Here is a 26,180-nt window from a genome sequence, read left to right on the forward strand (position 1 = left end):
GGCACCGGCCAGCCAGGGCTGTTGGGGGTGGCCCGGCACCCAGGGCCACTCTCCTGCAACCCTGGGGAGCAAAGCCCACCCAGCGTGGGGAGCAGCACAGGGTCCCACACTCTCACGATGTTGGCGATGTCCCGAGGAGCACTTACATCAAGTTCAGCACAAAACCGGCTTTACCCAGAGGAGCAAACCCACTCGCTCACCTTCTTCTTGACAGGCAGGGGTTGTTCTGTAGCCAGAATAACCAGGAGCTTCTGCAGCGCGCCCCCCTCGATTGCTTCTATCTGGACTTTGGGGTTGCTACAGGGAAAAAAGCAAGAGGCAGGGCACCGACAGAGTGGGGCATGGCAGGGTGGGACAGACGCCGGGTCTGCCTGGGGCAGCACCCCGCCGCGGACATGAATCCAGGTTGATCCCAGAGCAAACCCCCCCAGCTCCCACCGACCGCAGTTTGCGGTTATGGAGAAGGTGCGAAGCCCTGCAGGCCACCTCAAACACAGCACATGACCGATGCAACCTGAAATGATGGCAATAGAGCTGGGGAAGGGCACACGGGGCTATCCGTGCCACCCCACCACATGCCCACGTCCTACCCGTCTTCCCCTGGCAAGGAACCCTCACCTGTGCTTCCCTCGCAGCTGTTAATCCTCTCGCTTCGCATCGCATCTATTCCTTAACAGCCTTTTATATTTCAGTTCTTGCTTTCCCCCTCTTGTGCTCCTCGCTTGCTGCGAATGTGCTGATTTATTTAAATGCTCCTGTGCTGCAGCGCCGGCCCTCCAGCTCACTTCACAAATTACTCCTGGTCTCACCACCCACACACCTCTTGCATCGAGCGCTTTTCTCCAAGGACTACAAATGGCAAAATCCATCCTTCTGTCTGCAAGAACGAGGCTAAAATTTCAGGTCTGGATGTGAACAGCTGCCCCAGGTGCAGGCAGATGAAGACAAGCCTTGCACACCGTCCGTGCTGCCCCTGGGTACCGGCCACGCAGATGCTCTGCAAACCCACTTCTGGTACATCTCTGAAGATGGCGGCGAGGTTAGATGTTACAGGCTCCCTCTTTGGCAGGACTTTCACAGTCGGAGCACAACGTACTGGCTGTCTACATCCCTGATCCCGAGTCTCTTGCGCTCCGAGGAAGAGCTCCAGCATTTCAGCCTCTGCTCGACTTTGAAGCAGCAATCGCATTGTGGCCAGACAAAGGTCACGCGTCCCTGCTACAGCAAAACACCCACAGCTCTTACCGCTACCAGAAAGCTGCCGGAGCCGCCAGTGCCAAGCATCATCCAAGAAATAAGAGAGGCAGAGGCAGACAGGGTCATAAAAAAAACAAAACAGAAGACAAATGGACTTGGGCAGGGAGCAGCTTTGAATTAAGCCCATTGCTCCCAGAAACACAGCAAAACATTAAGCTCATCTATGTCAACCAAGGTGCCGGGCAACCTCTTCAACCCTCCCGGCTCCATCCTGGCTTTGCTTCTCGCACCATTAGGAGTCATCCACGGCTCAGAGGCGGCAGATCTGGTGTGCAGGTTCCTGACTGCAATTACCAGGCTGACCTCAAGGCAGGAGAAGAGGGATTGTTGAAAGCCACCTTTGATTTCTCCTTCCTCACCCCCTTGCTGCAGCAGGCACCCTTCCCAGGAGGGGGACATCTAGGACCTGCCCGGACAGGGCAGGAAGGAGAAAGAACAAACCCAGGGGCTTCAGGATCCTCCCGCAGACAAGATTTTCACAACATGGTCCACACATGCGCCTGCAGACCTCCGTGTGCCGGCACTGCGGCAGCCCCAGCATCCCTGGGAGCAAAACAGCTTCTGGTAGTGCTTCTGGTAGTGCCAGTGGGTCCAGGTGGGACCTGATGCATATACCATGATGAGTTTATCCCCCATCCTCACCATGTCAACAGGCGCAGCAGAGTCTCCTCCTGCAGCAACAGGCTGTTGTTTTCCACCTCAGCATAGTGGGAAATGAGCCGGGTGGCCAACCCCCTCTTCCTGCAGAGCAGTGATGGCATCTCTGATGGCCTGGCCTGGGCTCTGATTTTGGAGAGTCGGGAGTCAACGCACGCACGCAAACAGCATCAGCCCCAAAACCTTCAGCTGCCCCCAGGCAACCCCTGGACGCAAGGCAATTTCCCCCGAATGACAACCACTGGTCTCATCTCCAGCCATACCTCCAGTCACACGGACAGCCACGGCCCCTCCAGCATGGGGACGGCCCAGGGACGGTGCTGCAGCCCCGCAGCATCATGGCACCCCGTCCAGCCTCAGCAACTTCTCCCAGGGCAAAGATGGGAAGAAGAGTATAAGGGTGGGATGGAGGACAAACAGCTCCCAGAGCACCCGGGGGTTGGCTGAAGACTGGTCTAACATACCCCAGCAGATGGAAATGTGCTAAGTGTGACCCTCGCCTCAAAAGAGCCAGAGATAAGTAATATCTGTCCTACAGAAGTGAATGAATCCTGCACCTCCTTTCGGCACAGAGGGATTTATAAGCCAGGCTTGTGATTAGACTCCTTTGGGAGTCCAGAGACACAACACCTAGAAGGCAGCAAGGAAACGCAGCAGTGAGAAGCAATACACGTACCAAAGTCGCTGAAGGTGCCCTCAGCAGCGAGTTGGGGACAGCCGGTGCTCGAGCTGGGACAGCTGAACACTCACAACGACAGCACGAAACCTTCTCCTGCAGAGCCTGGGCAACACGACCGCAGCCGCCGAGGCCGTGATCAGAGCCCTGCGCATCTCCAAAACCCACCCAGCCGCTACAGGAGATGCACAGACAGCCCTCCTGCCGTGCCAGGCTCCGCCGCAAACCAGGCAGGAGGGGGAAGAAGAGGTTTCTTTCCAGCTCTGTTTTTCCAGCGATGACAGCTTTGGTCTATGCCTGTCTCTGTGTACGGCTGGGTTGCGCTGTTTCTGCTTCGAGCTTTTCTAGGAAAAGGCACGGCGCGGAGGTTCGGCTCTGCCTGGCACAACATCAGCCACGCTGTCAGACACATTTTCAATGCGGGGGCTCCATGACCGGTGCGAACGAGAGGCAAAGAAACCACAGCTGCATTTCCAGACCCCAAGGAGGAGCTGGCAACTCTGACGCTCAGAAAATACAACTTCTGATCCGAAAACTCGACCAAATTTCACATGCAAGTTACTCCGGGAAAGGGAGACCAGAGTCAGTGCAGAACAAGTTTGCAGGCAGGCACTTTTCCGAGTATAACTGCACTGAAGGAGACTCTCCTATGCTGGAGACCTCTTAGTGCCATGCAAGGAAAACGTTAAGTTTGGGATATCCAAGTTATTTTGTAACATCTATCTAAAACAAATAATAAAAACTTTTACAGCAAGAGACGCAACTGAAAAATTGGTATGCCTTTTAATGCTTGGTTGGTCACCTGGAGGATTAGATCTAATTAAAATCTCTGAACCATGGAGTTCTTGCCAAGGAGCACCTCTAGAGGTTAGGAAGCCTTCCTGGACGGTAGGCGTGCTGCTTACTTCTCAATGTTTCTGTTGTTTAATGTCTCTACTATCAATTGTCCGGGCTTCACGCTAACAAAAAAGCTCGTTTGAGAGTTTGGAAAACTCAGCACAGATCTGTACAAATTGCACTGTCAAGCTCAGGGAAAAGCAGCCTGAACAAAATAAATACAATGAGACAGACTGTGGAGCGCTCGCATGGGAAATTCAACCTGTGCTAATCTGCTAATGGATGGGGGGATAGTGGCACCAGCAAGGAAATTCACTGAAATGAAACTCTGAGGCTGGGATAGAGACTGAATACAGCCCACGATGACACCCCCCGCTGCTACAGGGATGGCAGAGATTTGGGAATGCTCTACGGATGAGATAAATCAGCCTCAAACCAGGGTGAGGAACAGCCACAAGGCTATGGGGGCTCGACACAAGTGCCCTGCTCAGGTTCAAGTGGCTTCCCAAGAGAGCCCCTGCGTGTGCTAAAGGCAGACCCATCTCGCCCTGGGAAGACCACCCCGACTGCAGGGCCACAACGCGTCCCCTCTCAATGTGGCCCTCACCACACGTCTGAGGCTCTTGTGCCTCCCAGCCACGTGGCCCATGTCCATCACATCCGTGTCTCTCTTATTTTGTTCCTGAAAAGTAGAAAACAAGGCTGGGTACAGGCTCATCGTGACTGATCCATGCAACAAACCGCCTGGGTGCTAGGACAGGCTGGGGTTAACGGGCACACTGCTGGTGTTCACGCTGGCCAAGATGCATTGAGCAGGTGTGAAGAGGTCAGGGAGACCGGCAGGAATCCCTGCTGCCCACAGGTGCCCACGCCGATGTCTCTGAGCAGCTCCTGACAAAGCTCTGTCCCTTGCAAGGTGGGCTTTGTCCTTGGACAGAAGATCCTGAACTTCTTGAGACATGGGTCATCCATCCCAGGTTGTGAGATGACCTCTGAACAGCTCTGGACATGGGCCACCAGACCCTCTTGATACAGATCCTGGACACAACACCCTCTTTTCCAGGGTGCGGTCTACTCTCTGTGCTTTCAAATCCCAACCCAGGCTGATCTTCCACCCAACTCAAGATGTCCCTGCTGCCTGCAGACCTCCCTGCTTCTCCCCACCTCTCCCAGGGCCCTCCGCAGACGGGTTCAGTGCAGTGACGGGGCTGCCACCCACACCGTCATCAGCACACCGCAGCACTTAAGACGCACCTTTTTGACCACAAGACAAACAACATTTATATTTCCCACTGCTGCCTCCTTCCGAAACTCCTGGAGTTGTGACTTTGCCAAACGCAAATTTAACGTGCCACTTCATCAGCCCAGCACGTTTCCCTCTCAGAGGCTGGAGGAGGGTGACTGTGCCCTTTGGTGGAGAGGGGAAAAAAACAAAAGCAGGGGAGGGAAAGCCAACAGAAAACCTCCATCTGAGCCTGCCTGCTGCAGTTCGCAACGGCAGAAGGAAACAGTCCATTTTCTGCCAGTTTATATTTCCCTGCGTTGGAGTTACAACTTCCCACGAGGGGCCAGAAATTATTACAGTCAAGGCTTGTTTGCCAAAACACCGCAAGCCTCAACAACGCACGGAGAGGGGAGCAAAAGTAATAAAAACAAGGGCTGACGCGCTGTGATTTTACTGGAGTAAAACTGAAATGAAGTTGCCGCAGTGCCCCAGTGACCGGTGACAGGTCCTGCCTTGGGCGGGTGGTGAAGGCAGAAATGGGATCTGGCATCTTCCACCAGCTGCCGGGCTGAGATGTTTGCTCCCTTCTTCCTTTTTCCTTCCATTAAAGCTGTTTGTGGAAGCAGCAAGACCTTAGGATGGGGAGGACCGGCCAGAGGACCCACCAGCACGATGGAGGCTTCCTGGAGGAGACACGGTCTCACAAGCTGGGATCAGAGCCCTCCAAACGGCCTCTCCACGCGCTGTAGCTTGTAACCCCCACACGCTGCAATTCCCCCGCACCTCGCTGTTGGGCTGGCAGGGACCTGCTCGTGGGACGGCTGCCGTTTCTCCCTGGACGTTGTTTTGGGCATGCCAAGGAGCAGCACCGGCACGGGGGACACAGCTGCTGCTCCTGAAAATCCAGCATGGGCTTCTCTGCCACTTTCACTGGCAAACTCATTACATGGAAGCAGTTCCTATTTTGCTGAAGAAGGGGTTTTTTAAGAGTACTGTCCATTAAGAGATACCCTTACCTTATTCCTCCTAGGATGACCCCAAGTACACGTGCACAAATTTAGGAGGGACTTTTCAAAGTTTTTCCAGACCGGACATGCGAGGGGCGTGGGAAGACTGAAAAGCAGCAACACAGCCCTGAGGCAACAGCGGCTCTTGAGTTAGACAGGAACTTGCAATACGGCAGCAAAATTAAATTTAAATTAAAAAAAAAAAGAAAAGGAAAGCCAAGCGGTGCGGAGGAGGGACCTGGGGACTCGGAAGCACAGAGCACGGCAGGCAGGCAAATGCCCTCGTCTCTATGGCTCCAGCAAGGACACACAGAGAATATTTATTTCTTGGCCGGCTTGTTGTACAAACCGCACGAGACCCTAGGAAAAAAAAGGGTCACCTCCTTACTCTGAGCATCCAAAAACGAAAGACCAAAAAGAGGTGCGAAGGGGGTGTGCAATGGAGGGGATGCTGCTGCTGCTCTCGTGGCCACCGGCTGCTGAGCTACGCCAGCATCCTCCCCAGGGCACAGGGAGAGCTTGTGCTTTGATGAAAGCCTGGCGTGAAGGTGAAAAGGCATGATAATCACCGGGCTAGACAGGACTTAATGGGTCTTTTCTCTCGTCAGAACCAGCGGTCTGCGATGCCGCGTGGGAAATCAAAGCTGGGGATCAAAGTCTGTAAGTCTGTGAAACAGCCTAAAAAATTTAGTACCGTCTATTTAGCCTGTGCTATAACCTGAGGATCAGAAAGAGGCAGCAAGGCAGCATGGCTTACCTTGCCCTCCCCCTCCTTCCAGCCCCCCTCCCCAGCTTTCACTCCAAAATCCGTTAACGAAGAAAATGAGACGCTTTGCTCGCAGGAGAGTGAAGTGGCTCAAGCCCGAGATATGCCTACGATGGCATTACAGCTCCAAGCCTTGGCTGGCTTCTTGTGCCTCTCAAACCTTCACACCTGGGTAAGAATTTGAAAGGCAATGGAAAAGGTCATTTTTGTGAGTCCTGGAAACCAAAAGCCATACAAACAGGGTCACACATGAAAAGGCCAACAACTTTTTCAGAGGCCTCTGTATTTGGAGGATTTCTGACAGCTCTTGTAAGCACATCCACGTTAAAATTACCTGACAAATAATAGAGAGAGAGAAAAAACTGATCATTACTATGTCAACGCTTAAAGGTTTGACTGCAATTCAGTAATTGCAGCCTGAACTATAGCCATAAATCTGAGACTCTGAACAAGGGCAGAAAAAAGAGGCAGGATGATCAGCAGTTCATTAATACTTGCACGATTGAATTTTAGATTGCAAGTTTAAGGGGGGGGGGGAAAAAAAAAGCATTAAAATAGTGTAAGTGAAGTGGCACATGCAGAGAATACGCTTTCCTATTGCATTCAAGGCACTGGCTACGGCATGAACCATCCCCATCGGAAATGCCTGCGGAGCAGCTGCAGCGAGCCCAGCCGGCTCCAAATCCACGACTTCCCGGGTGCGCACCGGTGGGCTACATCTGCTTCCGAACTTTGTTCTTAAGAAGAAGATAACTGGGACAACTCAATGCGAACAATTCTGCAGTCCCCCCCCTCCTCTGAAACAACCGCCCTGGCTCTGCCGCGGGATGCCAGCAAGCGATGCTTAAGCACAGGGTTGGCAAATCTCTTACAAAAATACATATTTAACAGAGAGGCTTTCCATTATTGCAGAGTCCCACACTATCGAAAAGGAGATGGGACATTTGCACGCACAATATGAGAGGTACAGGGCAATAATAAGATAACCCCAACAAGGCTGCCTGCGACTATTCGGCATTAGGAGGAGGAGGGAGGAAGCACAGACACCCCCAAAGCCCCCACCGAGGTCCGCCTGCAGCAGAACTGGCCTAGAAAGCCTCTCCTCTGAGCATCAGCTCAAACCTGAGTTTATCACAGACAAAGGCCTTCAGAGCTACGACTTAAGGAGATTAAAAACCACCCAGGAAAATGGAGTCCTAAGTAGTTGTGCCGATCAAAATACAGTGAAGAAGAAAGTGGGGGCAAGGGGGGAAAACCTGACAAAAGGAAAACTCGGTTTCAATAGGCAACACAATGCAACAATTTTGTACGAAAGATGTGAAGCATAAGAGAGATGTTAGATGTTCAAAAGCACAGAATATAGGAGAGACATTAAAAAAAACCCCGAGAAGATGAAAATCTCCACTTCAATGCAATGCTGCCTTCTCACTTTCTACCAAGCCAGGCGCTCAGCGCAGTGGCGGGGGAGCAGCAGCATCCCTGTGAGAGCAACACGTCTCAACGTGACATAATGAATTACATAGATGCAAGTATGGTTTTTAATGAGCAATTAGGTTATCGAGTATTTGTTGCTAAGAGGAGAATAGAACTGCAGAGAATAAGTTGGAGCTGAGTATATGATTCTGTGATTTTGATGGGCTAATGTGATACTTAAACCGAGGGAGCATGAGTCACCCCAGAGAGGCAGAAATAGCGTGGAAGACTGCCTGGAAAAAGCTGGCGGAACCTTGGCTTGCTATCGACCATGGTCCCAGGCACCAGCAAGAGATAGTTGAGCTTCTTACGAGCCCTGCAACATCCCTGCCAAAAGCAGGAGGGCTATAATGTCCCATTACGGACAAGCCCTGAGCTCCCTGGGGACACAGCGACATTGGGTTTAACCAGGGCAAACTCTGCTCTCAGATACACGATGTAACTGGGAGTTACCTAACGTGAGTTTCTGGCCCTTTGCAGTCAACGATTTCGAGTTGGAAGCGCAGAGTGGAGTTACTTCTCGCGGTGCGGCCAGGGTCGAGAGCCGTCGGGAGCCCCGCGGGGAGGGGACCCGGCTCGCCAAAGCCCAGAGAAGGCAAGGCTAAGGCGGCTAATATTTTGGAACAGGAAAAAAATCAGACGAGCTGCATGCTGTCATGTAGCATAACAGATGGATAATTAGATTTATACGAAGAACTATAAAAAGTAAGTAATTAAATAAAAATACAGAAGAGCGAATCTGCCTCAGCGAGACACCTCGTAGGGGTGCAGAAAGCCCCAGCCACAGGGGAGAGGGTGGCAGAGCCAGGGCACTGGTTGGGGACAACCGAAACAAGGACTTGCCCAAAGCATGACTGCTCCCGAGAGGAGCGATGTGAACAGAGGGACCGAGTCGAGCTGCAGCGAAACCCCCTCCTCCTCCTCACCTCTCCGCGGAGCAGAGTAGAAGAGTGAATACCAGCTCTGGACAATGAAATCCTAGGTGCTATAACAGAATCAGCTGTGCCAGATTGTTCTCCTGAACGCACACAAACAACAAACTGACAGGCTGTATATATATCCGTAGGGAAAAAGGTACCATGAAAACAGGCTAGAGATCACACACAGTAACAAAGCAAGCCCAGGCAGGAATCCCACCGCCCCGGCACGTGTGAGGCTCCCGAGGACACCCGCAGCGCCCTTCTCTTCTCCTGACCCTCAGCTGCGCCAGCTCTGAGCTTTATTTTGGTGCCAGCACATACCCCTCAGCTACACGAACGTCATTTCTGGTCTGCTTTGGAGGGGGTTGTGCACCTGAAGCTCCCACCGACACCAGGGCGAGTGGAGGGGTGGAGTTCTCAAGAGCCTCAGATACCGGCTCAGCTTCCACGAGTTTAATCAAAGACCCACAAACCATTTTATGATTAAAAAGCAACGGTTTTGGGATTCTCGGGGCTATCGCTGTCACCCTGTCAGCAAGGAGCCGGAGGAGCCTGCGGAGGAAAGCATATGAAACAGCACCGTCAAGGCTAGCCCATCTCCTCCGTCCTCCCGACGGTGAAGGATGGGCCCGTGCAGGCCACTCTGGAGGGTTTGTCAACCCGCTGTGATTTAAGGGCCGGACTGGGTGACTCATGCCCCATCTGCAACGATCAAGGGAACTACGCGAGCTCTCTTCCAGCACAACGTGTTGAATGACTGATTCTTCCAGGTAGGTAGGAGCAAGCGCTCCATGGTGCATGGAGAAGGACATCACAGGAACTCCCCCCAGCGCTCTATCAGCCAAACTAATGCTTTATTTTGAGGCATAAATCAACCTTAAGGCTATATGTGCCATGCTTACAAAACACTCCCTATGCATTTCTGAAAGCCTGTTATTTTACTGTAGGTCAAATGCATATCGGTGCCTAAGGATGGGGTCTGTTTCATCAGAGGCTGCATTAATAAAAAGCGAGCGATTCTCTACGAGCGCAAGCAGAACTCATTTATTTCCATGCCATTTTACCCACAGTCCACAAAAATTGTGTCGATTTCTTTTCAAAAATCGCAACACAGCAAGGAACAAGAACAATATTGCAGGATTAATACCATGTCCTTGAGCTCATCCAGTGTTTTTCATCACAGGGACTTCAAAGCACCCCCCGATTTATAGACGGGGAAAGTGAAGCGCTCCCAGGAGCATCGGCAGGCGCCGCACCGGGGGCAAGCAGGAGCGCTGGGCCCCTGCCTCTCTGCTCCTCCCCTTCTTCACACTCCTTTTCTCTGCACGCCTCCAGCCTCCTGGCTCCAAAACTCAACCGGCCTAGGATGGTGGCACATGCAGGAGCACCCACGGTCCTACCTAGCTCTTTGCTGCTGCTGCAGGACCCCTGAACAAGGCCCTTCTGCGACAGTAACTCGCAGTGGGACAGCTTTGCACAGAAGCACCCCTGCAAGACCTACCATGTCGCATTGAGCATAATTCAAGGCATGCAAAGTTACAGAAATATTCCAACAAAACCTATTCACGCACCTTAGGTAACATGAAAATACTGCAAAAAGCTGTCTGAAAGCACCACAAGAAGAAAGCCTTAGTGCTAACTGCCAGACTCCTAACACTTCGGCTTATATTCTCCAGTGGCAGCAAGTGTCTATCTAACACATCCCACTAATAATCTTGAGAGACATTAAAAGGTGGCCTGAGGCTACAACCTTCGATTGTTATTCGCTTTGTTTGTTTGCTTGCTCACTTGAGCTGATTTTTCTTTAAGACAAGTGCTAATAATATTAAAAAAAAAAAAAAAAGAAAGCCTTTGCCTGGCATGTCCCTGTTGGGAATGCCAGCGGAGCGCAGGCACTCTCCAGCTCTTCCACGAGACACAAAGCAAAGTGTGAGAACAGGCACTTCGCTTCCCTCCCTTCCAGCAGCATCTCCACGATGCTCTGTCCTATTTTAACCCTGCCATCTGTTTCACAACTCCCTGCGTTCCTCCCGTAACCGAGGAAGGCAGTGCATTACATCAAGCAAATCTTTCTATCATCTCCCACCCGTTTTGCTTACAGATCTGCCCCGGAGCGGCCCTGGGCACCACGACGGAAGATATTGTTCTTAAACAACCCATCCGCTCACCGCTTACCAGCCTCATCTCAACCCACCCCACTGCTCTACAGGGAAGGGAAGATGCTGGATCACAGGGAGAATCACACCCACTGCAATGTCATGTTTTAAACTCTGGCTGTTCCTAGTCCCACCAGGTTTAACAGTGCTATTAGAATCATTATAGACTAGAAAAGTAGATTTGTTTCACTGAGTCATGATTCAAAAACAAGACTTTGCTCCATTTACAAAAGCAAATCACCATCTTGCAAATGCCAAGCACAGATTTCAGCTCCAAAAGCGACGCCTGGGGAACGCTTCCAGCCGGAGAGAGAATGGAAAAGCTGCATCTGCAAAAGCTGGGAAACCTTTTTTTTTGTTTATCTGGTTTTCATAAACAGAAAGCATGATCTGTGGAACACCAGCTCCTGGAGAAATCTAATTAACTCATTCTGCATCAAGCGACTTAATCACGCATGAATAGAGGGGAGAGCAACAGCAGGAGTGCCGCCACGGGCCCAGGGGCTGCGATGCTGCAACGCAACCCACAGACGATTCAAGCCAGTTCCTGGGTGGGAAGCCCTCAAGGACAACTTGGGAGTCATGGAAAGCACAGCAATTCTTTCTGATTCTGATTCATCCCTACTCAAACACCCACATGCCATGGCAGAGGAGGCTGGAACTGCTACATTTAGGATGACATTTAAAAATCAAGGTTGTGCTGCTGATGGTCATTAAAATCCAACAGCATTTTTCAGAAACAAGTGGGTACTCGCATCAGTGTCCCTGCCAAATATCAGCACAGCAGTAATTTTTCTAGCAACTTCAGTTAAAAGATAAAGGAAAATTGTACCCACCTATAAATACTGTTATTACTGTTGTTGTTTGTTAAACATTCACTATATACCTTCATATTTTCTAAATAAAAAATAAGATGGAAACATTTCCCCAAACCTTTCTAAGCGTCAGATTCATCTCACTTAACATTAGACACCTAAAATTAAGACATCTAGCTCGGACGAGCTGCCTCGGCTCCCTCGGTGTGGAGACCCAACCACTGTTTCTGTATTTCCATGGGACTTGCCGCGGCTAATCCAGAAAGGCAAGTCTACAGTCCAAGACTTTAGATTTGCTCTAAAGAGGGCTGCATCTATTTTGAAAAGTGTCTGAGGAATTCACGGTCATCCGTAGCGAGCAGAAATGATGATTTGCCCTGTGGGAGACGGGCTGTCTTTGACTCCTGTCTTATGATGGGATGATTTGTCTTTTGGAGGCTCTCTTTGTCTCCTTGGAGTTTTTTTTGTCTCTCTCGCCTGGCTGGAGATGGAGCCTGGATAGTTAGCTCAGGTGGACACTCGTGAAGGAAGACTGAACTAGGTGATGTGGATCCCATCTTCAGAGAGAGGGTGAAGGAAACACCTACGAATGCCTGAATCAAGTTGCCAAGGAATTAAAACGACCAAGCTAGCTAATAAAATATGCTAATAATGCAATGAATTCATGTGCATATATAAGAAACAAAGCCGCGGCAGGTACCACAGGTAAACTGGATGCTCAGAAAGGGCTGGAGCAAGGAGAAGAAGCACGTTCAGAAGGGAACATTTTGCATAAAAGACGCAGTGGAATAAGATAATTATGCAAGAAGAAGGGAATTTCAGCAGTGTGTCCTACATCGCTGACAGATGGAGAGAACGGATACCTTGACAAAGAAAGGTGACATGCCAATTAAGTTTTAACGACCCTAAAGGCAAAGAGAAAAAGCCCTCATTTGCTGCGGTGGAGGAGGGAGCCAACAGACAGACTTAGCCTGGCAGTGAAATGGCTAGGAAAAGCCAGAAAGATCTTGAGATGAACACTGTCTCTGTAATGAAGAGCCGTGATCCAGGCATCAGAGGTAGGTTCTGCAAGGCAGGAGATAAGGGCTTAATCACCAAGGCAGAAGAAAGCTCTGAGAGCTGAGAGTGATTGTGGAAGACGAGATGTCTGGATTCAGAAACAGCTTGAAAGTGAAGGGCGAAGGAGGAAGCGGGGTTCAATTTAGTCAACGCTCTGGAACTGTGGAAAGACATACGCGACGCAAATGTTAGTTGTGATGATCACTTCCCACTGCTAGACTTCGTTAAGAGAGGATGGGAAGGTGACGCAACCAGAAGTTCACACATGTGCTGCGAAGGCGCAGGAGGAGAGAAGACTTGCCAGTAATTGCTGGGATGTAAAACCCCAGTCGATCGCAGCCTAGTAAACAAATCTGGGTCTGCGTTCCCATCTGCCTGTACCCAGGAGAGAGGGAAGCCACTGCCCAGTGGGTCTGCTGAGGGCACGGTGCACGCTGCCGGGTGGTCTGCCCTGCCCTGGGGGTGACGGGGTGCTGCGTCTGCCTTCAGAAGCTGTAGATGCTTAAGGAAATCATTTCAGAAAACCGGCGGTCCTAAACCGACACTTCCTGCCCGAATGGACACTCGTAAACCCACGTGGGAGCACCCTGCGCTGAGCTGGTGTGGAGCATCTCCTTGCCAACGCCCATCAGCTCAGCACACAGCAGTCAGACTGATTTTGGGCAGTTGACACAAAGGAGATTGCCATGGCCTCCAGCTGAGTACACAAACCCTACGAGATGAGAAGACACCAGCTCTGCGCTAATGACTAATGACACAAGCGCATCATCCTCCCTTGGCCATCCCCTGGAGTGTGAAACGCTGGCCTCCTTCCCAAGCAGAGCTGCTATTACCTCCCACAGACAATATCCACTACGGATTTGTGACAACGAGATCAGCATCCACAAACGTCCTGCCTTCTTCTGTCCTTACTCACATCCTTCCCTTTCTGCTCCCCCCAGCAGGAAGGACACCAGCTTGCCACCAGTCCAAGGAGGATCAGTACAGCTCTTCATCCTCCCTCACCGGATGGGTTGGCTCTTCACCTTACCTCACAGCTGATGGTATCGAGTGGTACCAGCACAGCAAGGTGAGACATTCCCCAGGCTGGCCAACGCAGAGTCCAGGTCAACAGGTATCATGGGTGACGTGACCCATCCGAGCAGCCGTCTGGAAACCATCACCCCATAGAGAATCAGTCATCACACTGACCTACCTCCTTCCCACTCTCCTTCTGCCCAGTGTGCAAAGGCAAGAAAAAATACTCAGTTTGATCTCAATTTTTCAATTTGAAATTCAGCAATGGATGTCATCTATTCTTCTCCCCCAGGAGGGCTCACAACAGCAAGAGTTGGAGACAAACCGATTATCATGTTGGGAAGTAGGACTTGGACAGGCTTTGTTTAAGTCCATCTTGCAGAACCATTATGTTTAGTTCAAATTCTCTCTTTTGTGTGCCTTCTCTGTGAATTCCCCAAATGCAGCATGAATCTTCTAGCATGCTTGCCACGGGATGAATCTGGGCAAGTTCCCGTCCTCAAATGCTCATCCATGTTTACGTCCTTCACGCTGTGCTGTGACAGCACGTGTCGCATAATGCCTTGGATAATCTGGGTCCACATATTTATGGCAACGGACCTCCGTATTTCACAGCACAAATCCAGGGACCTACAGCTGACTGTGGACACATTACTCGTTCTTGAAATGTAGGCCACAAAGCTACTTTAGTTCTGCTTTTGCTTGTAAATCAGAGGCTTACATATGTAATTGGCCTAACCGTAAGAGCAAACAACAGCAGAGGTAGCACAGTGCCAGCAATTATTCATGCCTATAATAAACGCCTGTAAAATTGAAAGCCAGCCTTTAGAAATCTGGCTCCTCACTGCACATATGAAAAAACAAAAACTCATTTGCAGGGCTTGGCCTATGGAGTTTTTCATTTTGGGGGAGAGATTGAGGGGGGTAAGGATTTTTTTTTTCTTTTTTCATTCTATAAAAACACCACTCATGCCTATGTTTAGGTCATGGATTATTTTGGCTACACTTCAGAGTTTTGGAATAAACCCAGTGAAAGGCACAGAGGATAAATCTGCCCTGCGTATTCAGAGAGTAGGTCTCTGGGAACAAGCACAGCTGATCCCCACCCCTCGGCATGTGGGAAACAGAGTGAATTGTTTACAGACAGCTCTTCTTCCCTGCCTCTGTGCTGAGCCAGCAGCGAGCCTGCAGAGGAGCTGTCGTCCCTGGAGATGACATACAACCACTGGCCCTACCAATTCTGGGCAAATCACCACGCGGTGCTATTCCATGCAAGAGCAGAGATGCTGACCTGGTGTCTTGGAGAGGTCCTACCAGTTAACGATGGCATCCTCGCTGATAAATCACTCCTTTGGGTCGCGCCGCAAACAGCGCGCTGCCTCTCTTTGCCCTCTTCAACCAACCGTGGCTTCGTCTCACCGCAACAGGGCAACGCAGCCGCTCTAGGACTTGCAGGGTGGAAGGTGTGACGAGATCATTCTTTCTGCTACGCGCATTTCTCACCCGCAACACCAGAGCAACCCCTATAAAACTCTTCTAGCACATTGCTGAAAATCAACACGGTCTTCCTTGATGGCAAAGACCCCACTAGCAACGGAAGTGCGCCCAACTGGGTGGTCCTCACAAGCCCAGCAGATAACACTCTGCTGATATATTATCAATTCGTTCTTGAATTGCTTTAACAATTAGCAAGGTTGAAAGGTGTTATTACAGTGAGCAAATGGAGTGAGGATGGAGTGACTGTCAGGGAGTAGACCTGCAGCCTGATGTACTGGAAGGCACCACGCAGGTGTGGGTGACTACCAGCACCCCTTCACTCAGCAAACTGGCATGTCACCCATACTACTGCCCTGAAAAGCAATGCATCAAGTCTTCTCCTTGGTCCCTGCTGATTGAAACACATGGTCACCTATCACAAGATCCTACAGATGCCCTTCCACGCACACCTCCTCATACACCCGGTTGGCCAAGGGCTTTGGGGTCCTTGTTTCAGCAGCTTTGCTGGCCTCACATTCCTCCAGCATCACGTCAGCCCTTTGCTTCCTAACGCTCACCAGGCAGCAGCAGATTTCTCCCATTCCAGCAGCAACTTGGAGCACAACAGTAGCAGGGACCTTCGACATGCTTTGGACCTCCAAGGTTAGAAGGTCTGAGGTACTGACAGACTTCCTTAACCACAAATCAACCACTTTATACTCTCCTTCGGCATTTCTCGTTGTTTTTCTCCTGCTTTAAGCAGCGGCTGAGCATGAACGGGAAGAGCTCTGTAAGGACTGCTCTCCCTCTCTTCGCTATGTAAAGCTTCCCTCTTCAGAAATTTTCTGTAACTACCAAGTTTTAGTATCTTCTGAAGGAAACCGCATTCATCACAGTTCAGAAGGGACCTTTTGGCCTAATCCCCACTAGAAAAACTGCCAAACTGATCCTCCCATCTCACAATTAACAGTGACAGAGCCTTCGCCATACCGGGCCATGCGGTGCTGCTATGACAACAGGAACGGGAGACTCGTTAAGGGTCTCATCGAGAGGGATAACAAGCAGTCATGGCTCATGGAGAAGGCAGAAATCAATGAGAGCTGTTGATATCACAACATTTTGCTGGCTTGGGCCAGGTATTTGGTGAGCTTTGAAAGGTTGACTCGCATTGTTACGGCACAGTCACCGTGAGTACAACTTCTGAGGACAGGCAGATTCCTGGGGAGTAGCGATGAATATTCATGAAGGAACTCAGTTTGGCAGAGGAAATGAATCAAGTGTGACAAATGCCGCCTATTAGGAAAAGAGGGTGGTGTCTATTTTTAGTGGAGTTAAGCAAACATTAAAGCTCACTCTCTAAGAACTCCAAATAATACCACTCGCTGGCTCTGCCTCTCCATCGCCAGATAAGAATTTAGCGGCACGTTGCCACCAGCCAAAACCCGCTCGCCTGAACAGAAGTCTTCCGATTCAGCCCCCGTATGTGTTTTATAAAAATAAGTTTTAATCTTTAATCTGCATAGGAAGATGTGACGGTTTCCACCAGGATTTATTTCCCCCCCCCCCTCCAGAATCATACGGCTTGAAGGAACCTTTTTAAGACGGAAGAAAACGCTGCATTCAAATCTTCTGAAAGAGCACTCACGTGGAGCTGTAATCACTTCAGATGCACAGAATTATCAGGAGGAGAAAATTCATCTCACTTAGAATCAAGACCCAATTTGAAGCAGAAAGGAAGAGGCTTGGTTTGCGCCGTGCCAAGCACTCAGACTTTTCACTGAAGTCAAAGAAGCTACAGCTGCTCAGAGCCATTGAAAATCACACCCAGAATCTCTAGCGAAACTTGTTTGCAGAGATGGCAGCAGGCTCATAAGGATGTTGACTATTCCAAATAGGCCCACGTTATTTTATATTTTTAGAGATACTTAGCCCGCCTATTATTATTATTAAGCAGAGGTGGAGTATTTACTGCCTGCTTCTCAGAAATCTGTAAAAATGCTGCCTTTCAGCAGGCTCCTCTTTTCTTCTGGTGAACATTAAAGAGTTCCCTTCTCTCACTTTTCAGGCTTATAAGACACCCAATTAAGTAAGACAACAGAAAGAGAATACTACCTGATAAAAATAACACCATCCCCACAAAGCTATTTGAGAGGCCTTGATCTCATAGCCTAAGGTGCTCCCAACCTGAGATTCACACCTGAGCATTTGGAGAGGTCTTTCCAGGGTTGTCCTAACAGTGAGCGCTCAGAAGACCCCTGGCAAGGGGAGAGCGTGAGACAGGGATGAAGGACCCTCGCAGCGAACTCTCTCCAGGCGCCGCTGGCTCAGCTGGCTCCTGCGCTCTCCCCTGCCGTGCACCAAGGGCCGACTCTTCCAAGTCAAAATTGTCCCATTTCTTACTGACTCCACGTGCAACACCACCTGGCTTCTGTACCTCTCCTGTACAGCTTCAAACATGGTCTCAAAGACGGCTTACAAAGAAGCAGCTCTGAAGTTAGACGTGCCAAGTATTTATTATTGATATCTGTCTGCGACACCAATCAGTGGGTGAAAATCAACAGCAGAAAGACGCGGTCTTTCCCAGAGCAGCCTGTTGACCGCGCACGCAGGCTGTGTCAATCATCTGTGACTTGGGGATCAGAGCTGGTGTCTCCTCCTGAGGTTCCCTCCCTGGCCTCTCCCTCCCATCGAGCATCCCCACGACTTCCCTGGCTTTCAGGTTACAAGCTCCCCTGTCATCTAGAGGGGAAGATGGCCACCATTAATGAAGCGTGGCTCATTACTGGGTGCACTGGGGCAACCTGCATCCACAGCACGTATGGCTGGGTCCCCACCAGGACCACAGCCAGCACGCGGAGCTCCGCGTACATCACCTCCTTGGCGCATTACAGTGCCATTTGTTAGTAAAGTTGGGCCCGTTGCCTTTTAGAGAGCACATCTCCGTCCCTCATTGCGCCGGCCCTCAGCAACTGTTGCCATGGTTATTACATTTGAGTGCTTTTCATCAAGAAGATGCTGCAACTGCTGAATTGTCTCTTGCAAGAGTTATTTAGGAATAACTAGTTAGTAAGTATGAATAACGGGTTCAGACTGCCGACAGAAGCCAGAGATCCCAATTATTTTTTGCTTTGATCCTGCCTTCTTTCTGGTCTCTGCCAGGTTCAGGTTTAAAGTGGGGGTTAGAGATAAGCAGAAGAGAAGGAACGCTTCCTGAAGGGAAACGCACTCAGCTCTGCCAGGAGATTAAAGGTCTCTCTTCATACAAAGCCTCTGCTTTTCAATCAATCATAAATAGGCTATAACAAGGCACAGCAATCAACTAGGAAACATATATCCTCACCTGTCGGGTTTAGAGGGAGAAATGAGATGTATTTTCCAGCTCCATCATGTTAATTGTTAATCAAGATATTGTGGGCAAAGCCCAAAATCCGTTCATCAGTCAAGGGGAGTAACTGATGTCCCAGCTCTCTCGCCCTGCAAGGCGCAGGCTGTGCCTGCCCCGGCAGGCAAGAGCGGCTCTCCCGGCAGGCACCAGCCCACGGCTCTGCCGGGGGTGCCGGCGGTTCGCGTCGGGAGGCGGCCGCATTTCAGACCCACTTTCAGCATCACAAAGTGAACGAATAAAGCCTGCTCCAGAAAGCCAAGGCTGTTTTGTTTAGCCCTCATTTAAAGCTCTGAAGAATGACTGGGTAATGATGGAGCTGGTTTCCCCCTGCAGATCGGGTCCTACAGCGCAGTCCGTTAGGCTTTTAATGACATAAATGCCTTTTTCTGCTCTGCGTTATCCCTGGCACAGGTTTTGGGTAGGGAGGTGCATACCGCAAGACCCAAAGAACACTGCAGCTAAAGGAGAGGCACGTGGAGCCTGCTGCAGCCGGTGCATCCACCAGCACCAGCATTCCCAAATCCCATCCCGTTGCAGCAGAGGGGGCTGCCCAAGGCACAGGGACCCTCCCTACAGAGGGATCTAAAAGGAGGAGGAAGACCTCAGCTTCATTCACAGGAACAAGCCCAAGGGCAAGAAAAATGTATTAGATGTAAGCCAAGCACATCTCACACCTGGAGCCGAGCAAACATGCCGTGCTGTGCCGCGGAGACACTCAGCAGAGCCGCAGCACTGGGTTTTAAAAGGGTGTCTGCCCAGTAGCAACTGGTAGGGACACCCAAGTCCCTACCAGAGGACTCAGGCACCGAAACTGGAGCCACCAGCCTGGTGCAACACCTGCACGCCGGGGCTGAGTTCACCTCCTTGTACCGACAAGGCAACGCACGGCCGGCAGAGAGCTGCTCTACTGCCAGCGCTCCGACGAGCACGCCACCGCACTGCCCGGTGACTACCCACCGATGGGGAGCTCTTTCTTGTAAATAGACTGTACTTTCCTAACAGCCACACGCTAAAGACAAAGAGCTGAATTTGGATGATGTGACGCCCAGAGAAATCGCAATTCAGCCTTTCCTGAGTTACCAAAAGAGACAGAAGATGACTTCGCTTATTCTATCTGAAGTAGCTGGATTTAAAGAAATTAAATTTGTCAGTTCATTAGTGTGTAACATAAGAATGAAAAATGCATTTCTAATTCCTGATCCACTAATCCACAATCCCCTGATCTGCAATCCTCAGAGTCCCCAGGGAAAGAAAAGAACATCCACAGCAACCTTATAGTATTTCTCTAAGATTTCCCGAGCAGGTCCTGCAGAAAGAGCTCACACTATGGAACCTTCCTCCCTCTACAAAATACACCTTGGCAAATTTGCTGCCCTGCTAGGGGGTATCGAGGATAATAAAAAACAAATTGCACTTGTCAGAATAAGTGAACAATGGATGTTTTGTGAGGTTCCTCGCGTGATGCTTCACGTGTTTGCTCAGGTCCCCATTGATCTCCAGTATCAGCTCGTTTGCAGAAGCCCTCCCACTCGTTAGGACAACTAGCAAGGTCCCAGTCACATTCTTAACTGTGCAGCGCTGCTACCGCACTGCAGGAAGGGGTGCTGGCGCCTGTGAAAAGACTGCCCTGACTGGACTAAGAGATGCGTCCCTCTGTACCTTCTTCCCAGCTGATGTGCTCCCACGGACGCTGCTCCTCGTCCGTTTTGCCCCAGGAAGATGGGTTCAACGTACCCCTGGCAAGGGTGCAGGGAGTGCAGACCTGCCAAGCACGCTCACAGTCACAGGCCCCTTGGCCAGTTTGCATACCTTAACCATGATCTCCATGGGCAACATCAACTTGCTACACCATATCCTCCTTTAAATTATTTTAGACCCCTCTGCCTCATGCAGCTAGCTAAGGTGGAGGCATCCACAAGCCTCTCTTTGGCAAGTGTGCCCCATGCCAGCACAGTCCCCTGCACAGAGAGATCAGCTGCGAGCACTGGGCCGTGGGGTGGGAAATTGGGCCATCTCCTGGGGCTGCCACCATTGCACTTAACCATCCCTTCGCACCCTCTCCAGACAGATGTGCTGACATAACTCCATAACTGATCTGGTTTTGCCTTGGCAAAGCACCTCTGCCTTCACTTGCTGCTTCTCCCCAACTCCGTAGCCGCTCAGAACTTGCCTGCCTATGCAAGCACGATCATGGTCTGAGCTGTAAGGCCAGCCTGCACGGGGAGGACTTGCTCCCAAAACATGATGGAGAGATCTCCTTTCTGCAACATCTTTTCCTTCTGCTTTCCAGAAGGTATGTTAGAAATGCTTTGAAGGTCTTTGGCTACAGAGTCCAGAAACATCCGCTAATACCAAAGTCAATGCAGATAACACCCCCTGGTATTTCTCCACTACTCCCTTTCGAGGGGCAGGTCCACCCTCCACATCTCACAAGGATGTGAAACCAAAGCCCCTGAGGGAATTGCTCAAGGTCACATGTGGAGCAGGAGCTCAGAGCGGAGCCTAAACTTGCTGCCCCCCCCCCCCCCCGCTGCTTCCACGCCTCCACATTCCCATTCCCAAGTTTTTTGGAACATCCCTCAAGATATTCCCCCGCTCCCAGCCCTGCTCTCCATCGTGGCAGTCACACAAGAGCCATCGTGCACAGCTGCGGGAAGCTCGAGGCCAGAAATAGCAGCTCATTACTAAAGCACGTCATCACACGCCAAGGACCCCGATACGCCCTTCGATCCCCTCCCCGTCGCCCCAACCCGCACACCCGCTTTCACCGCTCCACCAGCCGGTCTTCCCCATGCCCTCCTCCAGCAACAGGTCCCACCTGGAAGGGGACAACCCAGGGCTGACTCTACCGAGTGACATCTGCATTTCTCCCGCTGAGCTCCTCAGCCTGCGCTCGTGGAGATTCATGCTGCTGAATTGATCTCCAGACGCTGTCGGGGTAGGACCAAGCCCTGACTCCATTCCACTCCTGAAGGTTTCAATTAATCATAAAGCCAATTCCATTTTGGGCTCCATCTGTCTTTATTCCTTCAGGGACTAATAATGCCTCACCATGTGTTTTCACACACTAGCTGAACTGAAATTAAGACAGATTTCAATACAAAGTGCCCGAGAAGAAAACGCATTTTTTTAAAAAGAAAATTTCAGAGTTGTTACCATTCTCAGCTTGGAAAAAGATCTTGTTAAGTAAAAGCAGCAGGGTATTAATTTGGAAAACAACTCAGGTGAATTCCTGCTCGTTGCAAGACATGCAAACACACTAAAATCATATTTATGGGCTTTTATGACAGAGTACGTATGGAAATGTAACACAATCTGCTTCCAAAGGGAGGTGAGGAACATGCAGAGGGAGATCAGAAACGCTCATGTGTGCAGCCGCCAACCAAAGAGATTCTGGCAGCAGGCACCCTGCTGCACCAGGCATGGACTAAAATCCAGAAACCCTTTTCAACCCTCTCCGTTGCACTGACAGAAAGAGATAAAAAACCCAAGAACCCTTGTGGTTCATCAGATATGGCAGGTTTTTGCTGCTTAAGGCTTAGGGAAACCTCACTTGCATGTCACTGTACCGTTACCACCCTGGGTTTTTTGTTCCTACCTCCACAAAATCCAGCCACAGGGGCTTTCCAACCAGCCAGGCCTGCACGTCCACTTTAATAAGGCAATTCCTTCGTTGATCTGGTGGTTTATACAAAGCAACAGCCCTAATTATTGATTGTGGCAGATGGAGCTAAGGATTAACGACCTGTCCCTCGAAACAGCCACCGCGGGGCTGTGCCCATCGTCTCCCGACTGTCGGTTCGGCAGCACCAACGCATTCACTCACTCCTCACCCACGCAAAGATGCGGTCCCACTGGGGTGATAGCTGAGACTGACGCAGGCAGGGATGCTCAAAGCACAGGCCAGCTCCAGGATGATTAACAGAAGGGAAGAGGTACGGCTGGGCAACAGGACAGAATAACCGAGAGAGTCATGAACGTGGAGGGAAGCAGCGTGACAGGACATTTACCATGACCCACATATCACCTGGGCTCCAGCTAACACCATCTGACTGCTGGAAGAGTCCTTTCTCTTTCCCATCCCCTGTTTTCAGGGCATTGAAAGAAAAAAAAAAAGGAGAGACAGTCTGGAAAGGATGGTTGCAAGAAATTATACGATGCATTCCACATTAAATTCATCAGAGACAAAAACAGAGAGAATCTGTGAGAACTGAAGTGTGCTGGAGGGACAGCTAGACGCTTCTGATGGAAGCGAAGACGCAATCCTTTGATGGTTGCCTTCTGGAACTGGCTGCACTACCTTGGAAACTCATTAAATGCAGCAGAAAGGACAAGTGACGTACATCTATTGGTGCTCTGAGCAGCAAATTAGTTTTCAAATCTATTCAGGTCTCATGCAGCGGCGTCAAGGGGCTAAGACTCGGTGGGAAGCAGCTGCGATAGCGTTTCTCCAACTTGTGCGATGACTCCAAGCCACCCCGCGGGGAGGGGGCCGCCCACCGGTCCAGCTCCCCGGAGACGTCTCGCGGCCACAGACTGCTGCCCTGACCGGCAGGGCTCAGAGGTCTGCGCAGCTTCTCAGACAGCCAAGGCAGTGAGTCATCTCTTTCCAAAACATGCCAGGCAGCTCCGAGGGCCTCTGATGGACATCTCCTTTTAAGCAGAAATAGGATCATCTAAAATAAAGACAGATCAAAATCCAGCTCACAAGAAGACACAAAATGTCAGCACCTGAGGGAAGAGCAAGTAGTCAACAGCGATGATGAGTTTCTTCAGAAAAAGATAATTTCCAGTAAGTTGTTGTTTTCCCTCTCCGCAGAACATCACCCCGTTCAAACACTTGGAGAGCCTTGAAGGAGCTGAGGTTGGCAGCGATCTGGTGGAAGACCTGAGGAACAGTCTTCATGGATGAATAATCAACTGTTTCAATGAATCTTAAAGCACACGAATAGACAGATGAGGAAAAACTTATCAAAACACTGTACCAGGAGAACAGGTAGGCTAGACGATGCCAACTTGGGAACAAAGTCACATGCTGGGATTTGATCCTTCTTCAATCAGGGCAGGCAAGGGCGAGTCTTAGATGCCATGCAAGCCTGCGGCTGCTGGCTTGCCTTATTTTGCCTCCTATGCAAGCTCTGGGTCCAGCAGCTCTGCCCTCCTCTCCTCAGCACAAGGAACAGAGGGCCGGTGAGTAAATGTGGCTAAATCCAGAAGACACCCCACGAGAGCTAAGGGCAGCCACCCAAGATCCCTCCGAAAGCCCGATTCTGCCACTACCATTCACACCGCAAACCTGGTTGGATCTGCCTTTGCATGCTCGCTGCGTACCGCTTGCCAGCAATTAAATCCAACAAAAGCTGCAATCAGGGAAGGGGTAGGAGGGTGCACACAGCGGGACCTACAAAGGAAGAGATGGGATCTGGATCCTCCTATACAAGCGCAGACAATAGCCGTAATCGTAATCGCTGGGTCAGTTCTGTCCACCCCAAACCCTGCTGGGAGCAGGTACGTAATTGAGGCTGGATCCTGCATTTCCTGCTCTCGTTGTTCATCTTCCTCCCGTTCTTCGCTGCTTTGTTCTATTGAATGGACTTTTTCAAGCTCCCTTCTGAAACACATTAACAATGGGCTGCTATAGCCTCCTGTACGCCGTGATTAAAGAGTAGACGCAGATGCCTCTCCTTTGTGGAGCGTTTTGCACCTATTACTTGGAAGGAATGTGGAGAACACGCGACATGGGAAAGTCACAGCAGGTCAGGAAAATAATGTAGGTGTTAAGTAGGAAAATCTTTGAAGCTTGTGAAGCCATTAGCCAAGTGCACAGGCTGTAGTAAAAAGGATAAACAGAGAACATGGATGATGAATAAATAGTGGCTGAAGAGACAGGGGAATACATGTTGCGTCCAGCGATGAAACCAGGTCTACACTGAGAAACAGCAAGTTTGGGCTGGGTTTTTTGCAACAAGTGATTAGGTAACCAGTCTGAATGCATATTTTAAATGGAAACCACCACAATAACTCAAATGCTTTAGCAGAGCGCATTTACTAAATGAGAAGAGACAGAAACAATGTGTTTTATACAACGCATGACCTGGCTGCGATGAGTTTTTCCTGCAGGTTGTCACCAACCTCCCTGCTAAAGAAAGGTGCTGCCAAGCACCGCCGGAGCGGCTTCCCGGCGCTCCCGCCCCCTGCCACGTCCCTGGGCAGCGCTGGCTCGCCCCTCGGGGCCGTGTTTTCAGGGCAAGCCACCTCACGCAGGTCTTAAGAGCGAGCAGCAGGAGACCGGCAAGACCCTGCACAGCTCTGGGAGCGCTCACCTCTGTGGGAAGGACAGGCGAGGAGGAGACCGCCTGCATCGTCAAGGCTGAGCCCCGCGATAACTGATAAAATGCAGCGGTACGCAGTGCTGGGGGGAACCGTGCAGGTTTGCTCGCTGCTGAAGTGTGATGTGAGGCCAAACACTCCAATTTCAGCGATTTGCATCTTCACTGCTTAACGTCTTTGTCCTCCTCTCTCGCAGCACCAGCCCTACCCAGACCCCCTGGATGGGGTAACTCACTCCAGAATTCCCACATTTTACAAAAGTGACAACATTCTCAGCCTAAAACCAGTCCCACAGGATTAGGCTAAAATGTCCATCCCACCGTGTCAACTCTCCAGTAGTTGCATGGGGAAAACATACCTGGCACGGGACGAGCACCCGACCCTGCGCCTCTGTGCCCTGCCAGCTTCCAGACACCAGCATTTCCCCAGCATTTAAATTACCAAAGCATTTATGAAAACAAAAACAGGAGCAAACCTTGGATTCTAGATTTTTCTCATGAGGTCTGCTGTCCCTGTCTGCCTGAGAGCACAAGGATGGCAGTTTACTATTTAATTGTTAATTACACTTTCTTGTTAGATTTCAGATGCTGAAAAATGTTTAGGGATTTATTCTTCTGTGTAATTAACCATAATGATGAAACACAGTTTTATACCGCACTGCAGTTTTTGTTAAGGTTATTCATAATGGGGAAAGGCTAAATAGGTTGAGTTCATTATTGTTACAGAAAAAAATTGAGGTGACCCAATCAAATTAATTTGAAATTAAGTGCAGTGAGGCTGATAACTCCACACAAATCAGGAGTTCAAATAAAAATAGAAGAGACAATCTACAAAGTAAGAAATTACAAGCGGGCAGGGAGTCGAGCTAGAGTTACTGCAACTGGGAGGTGGCAAACACATGGCATTGGCAAACAGGGCCACTGAAAAAACCAGTGAAAATGGATAAAGAGATGGGCAAAGATTGCAGGATGTAAAAGAAGAAGCTGGAGGAGGAAGGGCCGAACATGAAGATGGATTTGAAATAAATCGGTAGGGACAGTGCTTGTTAAGCTAACCAGATTTATTTCTCTGCCCAGAAATTCTTATGTCCTTACAAGACAGCATTGAAGCAAGGTCTTTAATTT

The 26,180-nt window shown here is 50.3% G+C and overlaps 1 protein-coding gene across 1 annotated transcript in view; it reads right to left on the reverse strand.

The window, feature by feature from the left end:
* The window catches only part of SIL1 (SIL1 nucleotide exchange factor), a gene marked incomplete at its 3' end in the record, with an annotated part of 74,205 nt that overhangs the window by 3,011 nt on the left and 45,014 nt on the right, over positions 1–26,180 (reverse strand). Inside the window, exon 7 of the mRNA XM_009574213.1 lies at positions 201–297. Coding sequence (XP_009572508.1) covers positions 201–297 — 97 coding nt within the window. The remainder of the gene's footprint in view (positions 1–200; positions 298–26,180) is intronic.

The sequence above is a fragment of the Fulmarus glacialis genome, unplaced genomic scaffold (assembly GCF_000690835.1).
Source record: "Fulmarus glacialis isolate BGI_N327 unplaced genomic scaffold, ASM69083v1 scaffold2653, whole genome shotgun sequence".
Classification (NCBI taxonomy): Eukaryota; Metazoa; Chordata; class Aves; order Procellariiformes; family Procellariidae; genus Fulmarus; species Fulmarus glacialis.